Here is an 8,214-nt window from a genome sequence, read left to right as displayed (position 1 = left end):
CTTCTAAGTTTTCTTGGCTTTGCATGAAACTTTCTGTGGTCAGGAGCAAACTGCAGGGTCTTGACACACACACACACACACACACACATACACACAAAAGAGAGAGAGAGAGAGAGCAAGATATCATTTTCCCTCTCATTGACCTCCATTTTCCACAGTGGTGAGCAGGAGGTCTGGGGCCGATTAGAGGCTTCATGTGCGGCTCCATCCTGCCACTACCCATTAAGTTAGGATGTACACTACATGTGTATACACTGTGTGATGAAGGGTTTTTACTTCATGTGTGTCATTTTAAAGCTTATTTACAAGACCTGTTGATGGACCGCCGGGGTCTCAGAGTTCATGCAAGAGAAGCTGATAGAAAAATAAACTGTATCGCTGAAGTTTAAGTGAGGGTGACACTGATTAAATCACATTAAAAAAGTCAAATATTCACACGACGATATGCTGCCATCTGCTGCTCAAACCTGTTAGTTACAATGGCTTAACTGTGGGTATACACCTATAAAATCTCATAATTATTAATATTATGAGAAACTGTCTCATAATTATGAGACAGTTTTTAATAATTATGAGATATGTCAAAATTATGAGAGAAAAAACGCTTCATAATGAAAATCTTTACTGTATATGGTGGATTTTTAAAACTCTCTTCATGAAAAAAGGCCTTGTTTTTTTAAATATCTCACAATTATAATAAATTTTCTCAAAATTTTAATTATGAGTTTCTCATAATATGTTGTAATAAGGAGGAAAAACAAAAAAACCCCAGAAGGCAAATGGTGGATTTTTAACTAAGTTAGTATTAATGCTGCCTCATAATTATGACTTTGTATGTTATAATTATAAGAAATATTCTCAACATTATGAGATAATACGTATAATACAGAGATTTCTCGAAAATATAAATTTCTCATAATTAATCACATAATTATGAAAACACTTCATAATGAATTGGTTGATTTTTATAAATCAATATCTCATGATTACAAATCAATTTTCTTTAATTTTGCATCTCATAATTAAAGGGAAATTTCCACATAGTTATATCATGTTATCTTTTTTAATTCCTTTTTTATTACTGAGTCACATAATTTCTCATATTTTGAGTTCATATATAAATTTCATAATTACATGAAAGTTTCTCATAATTAGAATTACGAGTGTTTCTTATAATTTATAACACTGTGGCCTCTCATGTAGTGTCAAAGTTTCAATTGTTAAAAACACAACAAAAAGTGTAAAACACTTCATAATGAAAAGTGGATTTTTAACTTCCATTCACTACTGCCTCATAATATGAGTATCTGATAATTATAGTTATATTATAGTAGTTAATTATGAGAAGGTTCCACAAAAGTGAGTTTTTCATAATTAGCATCATAATTATGATGAAAAAACATGGATTTCTAAGTGTCTTATAAATTCATAGTTATACTTCATCAGAATTATGATCATGAGTTTCTGAAAACTATAATTATGATAAGGTATCATAATTTCTAGGAAAACAGTTGAAAAAGTAGGTGGTGGATTTCTAACTAACTTTGTATTTCTATGATTAAGTAACATTGTCAAAATTATGATACCAAGTTATATTTGTATGAATTTCGTCATGAGACAGTTTCTCATAATCATGATTAAAAAGTGTCAGAAATGAGTTTCTATTCCACACAATTAAGCTCGACTCAGCAAAATAGAAACTTATTTTATTAAAGTATTATGTACAATAATAAAAACAAATCCTCATGGCCTCTGAAATATTAATCAGGTTCCAACTCAAGTCATCCAGAAAAGCAAAACTGCTACAAACAGAATCTGTGTTTGTTGTAAATTTGGCCGAAATGTTCATCAAGCTACAAAAAGTCAGCTGTCAGCAGGCGTGGCACGTCGGCCGAGTGAGAAAGCATCATCAGTTATTCCAAACTCCATTAAGACTGAAAAAAACGCTGTCGCCTCCTCTGTTAATCAACCCGAGGCTCTAATGGTGGAGCTGGCACAGTTCTGGTCTGTGGAGATCCTGAGCAGAGCGCTGGTCGCATGAGTCATTATCAACAGAAAACATACCGAAGAACAAACACTGCGCTCCACAGGACTTTTCTTTTTTTTTTTTTTTCCTCATATCAAGGGATTAAACCCACTTACGGCACTCAATATTTCAAAATAAAATGAGCAGGAACATGAAAGAAGTTTGTGCTGTCGTAGAAATGTGCAATAAAACACGTGGAAACATGCTTCAAGCCCAGTTTTCTAGTTGGGTCAATTGGAGCGTTTACATTGTGCTAAAGTCTGACAGAAAGCACTTAAAACTTGTACCACAAGACTCTTTCACAAATATTTTTATGTTGCAGAGTACACAGAATTAACTGGCCAAGAAGGTAAACACAGCTGACATATTGATAATTGTGCAGAAAGTGGGAACAAAAAAAAAAATCATGGTACGTATATTATTTTTTGGCATATGTCACAAGTAAAGAGTATAAATCCACGCAAGCTTGACTAATTTATTTCTTCTCCTTGACATGAGCCAGAAAAAGAGAAGCAGGTAGATCAGATTAAGACCAAAAGGCTCATAAAGACGATCTTTTCTTCTTCTTTTCTTTTTTTTTTTTACCTCTCAGTTCAAGTTCAGGTCTGTTATCTGAGCTCAGTTCATCGGCTGCAGCTGCGCTTCTCAAAACTGATTCACATTGAGTTGCACAAAACAAAAGGCAACGTGTGTTTTTTTTTTCAAGTGCTTTCATATTATTTCTCCACCCTCACTGCACTTCAGGTAAACCAAAAAAAAAAAGAATTACAGTAAACTTGCGTCGTCTTTTCGCCTCTTTTTAAACGGCGCTTCCGTTCAGTGCGGCGTATTTTAAGCCCGTCAGGCTGCTGCTGGATGAGCTCGCTGGGTTCTGGACGGCGCCCGGTGTCGAGGTGCCGACTTCAAACACTTCATGGATGGCTTTACGGAAACAGTGGAAGTTGTACTCTATCAAACCTGCGAACAGAACACATAGTAAGTAGAGCATTTAACTAAAATAGCATGTCTAAAACTTTGCAATCACTCAATAGCAGAGGATACACACCAAGTTGTATAGAAACGATGTAAAAACATTGTTTATGTGTGGAAAAGACAAGCGGCCACACTGATTTATTCACCACAGCTGCAACAATTAGTCGATTAATCAATAAGATGATCAACAGAAAATTAAGCAGCAGCAATTTTGATTACCAAATAATTGTCTTTATTGTTTTTTTAAGGAAAAATGCCAAAAAATGATTGTTTTAGTGTCTCAAATGTTAATGTTTTTCTTTGTTTTATATCTTTGGGTTTTGGTATCTGTTGGTCGGACGAATCACGACATAAGGAGACGTCACTTTGAACTCTTGTTCTAGTGACGTGTTTGTACGCCCTCGTGCCACAAAGCTACATGTAATGTAAATATCGGCTCTTCTGGTCTGCGTTCCGTAAATCGTTTCATCTGATTTCACAGGGAATCTGACCGGGTGGCAGACGTTTAGAATAACAACACAGAAATAGCCGATCTTCTCGCTGATGATCTTGTTTGTTTATGTAGGTTATAAAGAGGCATCAGTATTAAACTGAGACTGTTTCATAACCAGTTAAAAACTGCTTGTAGCTGCTTTAAAATGGTCATTGAATTGCAGGTGTTAAATGCTACCTGTTAATAACAGTGAACAGTAAGTTGTGATCGCAAAATAAACATAAATACAGGTTAATAACGACACCTGAGCTGTGTGATCTGCTATATTTGGCCTCAGAGAAAGTTAGATGCAAAAAAAAAAAAAGATAAGTGGTCTTCTCAATATTGCCAAGACCCCAGATCAGGCTTATGTCACTCTTTTCCAAAAGCTAAGTTCCTGTCTGATATCGGACCACGTTTTCAGATTCATCCACTTGGAGACTGTTTTCAAATGTTATGTTTTTTTGGTTGTGGGAAAAAAAAAGTCTTGGTGTGGAGAAAACGCCTAAACGGAGAGAAAAATATGTGTTCTTAAAATTCATCCTTGGGATTAAACCTCTCTTTGAACAGACAGACTTGTGGGTTGGCAGCTTCACACATCCTGTATAATCAAACCACTGTCTAATAATACAAATTTAACTGTTTATAAAATCTAAACCGCACACCTTTCCTCTCAAAGCTCTCCTCTCGGAGGATGCAGACGAGAGCGAGGAACTTTGTGACCTCTTTCAAATAAAGCACCGTAGTGTTGTTGAGCTTGATGATAGCCAAAGACTCCTTGTCATATGCACAGCCGCTGCCATCCTCCATTAGCCTGCGGAGAAGAAGAAGACAAAGAAGTAACCTTTAAACGCTGTATAAAAAAAAAAAAGGGTACAATCGGTGCCAACTGTTAAAACAAATAAAAGATCATTCTCACCCGTAAATGCAGGAGACGTCAATGACGACATCTATCATATCACAGCAGAGTTCGTAGGACTGCATGTCCACGGGAGAGCTGTCTGTGGCGATGTAAATCTTGCTGACAACATCAAACAGGAAGGCTTTCTCAATCCCAGAATGCTGCAAAAACATTCAGGGTGTGATCAAGAACGGATACACTTTGAGTCTTTTCACAAAAGATCATGTGACTAAAACAAAAATATGAAACAACGTACAGATATGAAAATGTTCAAAAGGTTCTCCAGAGTCGGCAACTGAGGGATGAGCTTCTGGACGACTTTACTGAAGGCCTCGAATATGGAGTGGTCGTAGATACTGGTCAAGTAGAAGCTGAGGAGGGAAAGTAGGAGAGATAAGATGTTGCGAAAACATACCAAACAAGTTAGAGCAAAAGCCTTAAGTGTCTGCTCTAATGCTAAAAAACAAGTGATGTCATGTCTGTCTGCCGTGAGGAAAAAACCCCCCGATATAAATCCAGCTTTTCTACAGTGAAGAACTGTTTGAGCGGTTTGTTAAATTTGTGAAATTTGTGACATTAAACATTGAAACAGGCTTGTAACAAAAAAGTAAAGAAAACAAAACCTTTCTTGAGCCGTCTGCTACATGTATGAGTCATTAAATACCATTTCAACTTAAACTCAACATTATTATTGCTTCAAATTGCAGCCAAATGTAAACTCATCTGTTTAATGTCCACTACACAATCATGGGAAATATCTCTGCACACCTGAATGTGTGACAGCTGCGTCACAGAGCAGCACAACTTGAATAAAAGTGAGAAAATCCTTCACATTGTCTCGTTTACTGAAGACACGATCAGTCACACTCTGTTTTCATGTATTTATTTATTCTCTGTGAAATTCTGTTGTGTCCAAATTTTTATTTCTTTATCTTGTTATTTTTCGCCTCAATGTTATGTCTGTGTTTTTATTTGATTGTCTCTGTAAAGCACTTTGGTGAACATGTGTTGTTTTTAAACGTGCTCTATAAATAAAGTGACTTGACTTGTGTTTATTTGAACTTTGCTGAATTTGTACTTCTCCTCCACATTGTATCAAATAAATATGTGATAAAACCAGCAGTAAGTGAGACAAAATGTGGGACCTTTTCACTCTTATTCATAAATAACTGTGATGCATTAATGCTAAAAGAAACAAAGGTCCAGACAGAGCTTTCACTCTCCGTCTCTGGTCAGATATGATTTTTTTATTGCAGACACAAGACACCAGAATTTAATTTGGGCAGTGATTTAATCTTTTCAATCCATCAAATAACTACAAGAAAGACCTTAAATGTTGGGAGCCATCTGCAGCTACTGTTTCCTAATCCTGTTATAACTTGTAAAAGTATCAAACCTGTGTGAACATTCAGTATGAGACTCACCTGAGGTGAACTTTCTCCAGGCTGGCATCTGCCAGGTCATCGTTGGCCCTCTGATGAATGTCTCTTTGTGTTTCTATTTTGTGATCGTCGGACAGGCCGTCTACTTTATGAATGAACACTTCAAAGTTGATGTCTGGATTCACTTTGTAGGCTCTCGATACAGTCAAATGTAACCGTACAAGAGCTTCCACGTAATCGTCCTAAAAACAGGAGAGACAGACTTATTCATCTCACACAGGAAGCCTTTCAAAGCTACTATGTAAGCTTCAGCTCAAACTGACGAATGGATAAATACCTGAGCATCAATGACGAAGATCAAGGCGCCGGTTCCCTTGAAGATCATCTCGCTGTCGAATGTGGGATCGAAGAAGTCCACCTGGCCAGGAAAGTCCCAGATCTGGAAGTTGACGAAGGAGCTGCTGGAGATGTCGTCCTTGTAGATTTTATTGGTGCTCTCGAGGAAGAGAGTCTCGTTGGGTGACATTTTGTGGAATACGACCTGAGCAGAGGTGGGCGAGGATTATTGTCTTGGTCAAGTCAGTCCACACACACACATTCTGCATGAAACTCTTTAGCTTATTACACTTAGTATTTACTTCATATTATACGTCATGTACTTCATTTACTTGATATTGTCTTTTTTGTTACTCCATATTGCAATTTTACTACCACTACTACTCATGTATATATGACATTTCACATCTGTCGAGTCTGGAAGACAGATTCCTCCCCTGCTACTCTGCTGGTGATTTTTTTTTCACCCCACGGTTCCTTTTTTGTGGTACTTTTTGTTATGTAAATTCAGAGTCTAAGGACAAGCTATTCAGACTATAGTTAGATAAATTATAGAATACATTTTGCTTATAATACTTATGTACTTTTACTTCAGTAGGATTTTTCATGCAGAACTTTTACTTGTAATGGAGTATTTCTACATTGCTGTATTGATATTTTAACTTAAGTAAAGGATCTGAATACTTCTTCCACCACTGTAAACTGCATAATTTTCACTCAGGTGTATCTAATAAACTGGCAACTCCACATCCAATATTGTCCAGTACTGTTCAGTGGTGGGACAAGTACTCAGATCCTTTACTTAGGTAAAAGTACCAATACAGCAATGTAAAAATATTCCATTACAAGTAAAAGTCCTACATGAAAAATCTTACTTAAGTAAAAGTATGTAAGTATTAGCAACAAAATGTAATTATAGTATTGCAGTAAAAGTAGTGGTTTGGTCCCTCTGACTGATATATTATTATATATGACATCATTAGATTATTAATACTGAACAATCAGTGTTACAGCAGCATATTACTGTTGTAGCTGCTGGAGGTGGAGTTAGTCTCAACTACTTCATATATAGTTAGCTAGTTTAGTCCAGTGGTTCCCAACCTACGGGTCCAAAGGGTCACCAGATAAGTCTGAGGGGTCATGAGATGATTAATGGGAGAGTACAGAAGAAAAAACAAAGTTCTGATACACAAATCTGTTTTCAGTTTTTGGACTTTTTCTCTAATCTTTGATTTTTGGTGAAATATTAATATATATATGTATTGGTGGAGCTGTTAACAACTCATAGACATCTGAAATATGACCCCGACACACTGCTTATTGTAAGACGTCAAAAGCCAAAAAGGCTGGTTTCATCTTTAACAATGTGTTTTATTTAAAAAGGCTGATATATTATCCATTGTGTTAAATCTTCATCTGAAAAGTAACTAAAGCTGTCAAATAAATGTAGTGGAGTAGAAAGTGCAATATTTACCTCTGAAATGTAGTGGAGTGGAAATATAAAGCAGCGTAAAATAGAAATAGGACCTCAACATTGTACTTGAGTAAATGTTCTCAGTTACTTGCTGCTGCTGTGTGTGTTTGAGGGTAGGTGGTACTTTACCTTCTGGATGGAGGACTTTCCGCTCCTCCTCAGTCCCATCAGCAGTATCCTCGGTTTGTCGGCTGATGCTGAGCTCTCTTCCATGTCTGCCTCCTCCACCCCGTAACCAAAACTTTTAGGGAACGAGCCCACAACACCGTAACTCCCCGCTAACGCAGGTTCCTCAAACTGAATAGACATCCTGTAGCTACTTTTCTGCCAGTTCGTCGCTCTCTTAGCTGGACAAATAATCCGAGCAGGAATGTTGTTGTTGCTAAATTTTCACAACAAGCTAGCATGGCAAGCTAACTAACTAGCTAGCAGCTGAAGCGCGATGTTCAAACGTTGAAATGCCAGATTAGACTTTAACGTATCCACGCGTTATTTAAAAGACAAATTAATAACAGGTTAAACTGCCATAATGTTGGCACAGAATTAATTAATTCAGCCAAAAGAAAGAGGCATAATTGGCTAACGTTAGTCCATAGACTGTAAGAGGGCTAGTCACAGGTTAGACATTCCCGCCCCCTTTTGCTGTTGGTC

The 8,214-nt window shown here is 36.9% G+C and overlaps 1 protein-coding gene across 1 annotated transcript; it reads right to left on the bottom strand.

The window, feature by feature from the left end:
• Nucleotides 1-1,685: 1,685 nt before the first annotated feature.
• On the bottom strand, nucleotides 1,686-8,195 carry rragcb (Ras-related GTP binding Cb). The gene is made up of 7 exons (XM_044334926.1): nucleotides 7,693-8,195; nucleotides 6,091-6,294; nucleotides 5,796-5,995; nucleotides 4,628-4,742; nucleotides 4,390-4,532; nucleotides 4,136-4,284; nucleotides 1,686-2,983 (listed from the first exon to the last, which is right to left on the bottom strand). Exons 1-7 carry the CDS (start codon nucleotides 7,870-7,872, stop codon nucleotides 2,826-2,828), a joined length of 1,149 nt encoding a protein of 382 aa, XP_044190861.1. The 5' UTR covers nucleotides 7,873-8,195; the 3' UTR covers nucleotides 1,686-2,825.
• Nucleotides 8,196-8,214: the final 19 nt, after the last annotated feature.

This window comes from Thunnus albacares, chromosome 19 (genome assembly GCF_914725855.1).
Source record: "Thunnus albacares chromosome 19, fThuAlb1.1, whole genome shotgun sequence".
Classification (NCBI taxonomy): domain Eukaryota; kingdom Metazoa; phylum Chordata; class Actinopteri; order Scombriformes; family Scombridae; genus Thunnus; species Thunnus albacares.
This window is presented reverse-complemented; position numbering and strand designations above follow the sequence as displayed.

What these genes read in the sequence shown, in the direction of transcription:
- rragcb (XM_044334926.1), bottom strand. Translation starts at nt 7,872, where the DNA reads ATGTCTATTCAGTTTGAGGAACCTGCGTTAGCGGGGAGTTACGGTGTT. An exon ending in TTTTGAACATTTTCATATCT is followed by an intron (nt 4,533 to 4,627) that starts GTACGTTGTTTC and finishes ATGTTTTTGCAG; the next exon opens with CATTCTGGGATTGAGAAAGC. An exon ending in GACGTCTCCTGCATTTACGG is followed by an intron (nt 4,285 to 4,389) that starts GTGAGAATGATC and finishes TCTTCTCCGCAG; the next exon opens with GCTAATGGAGGATGGCAGCG.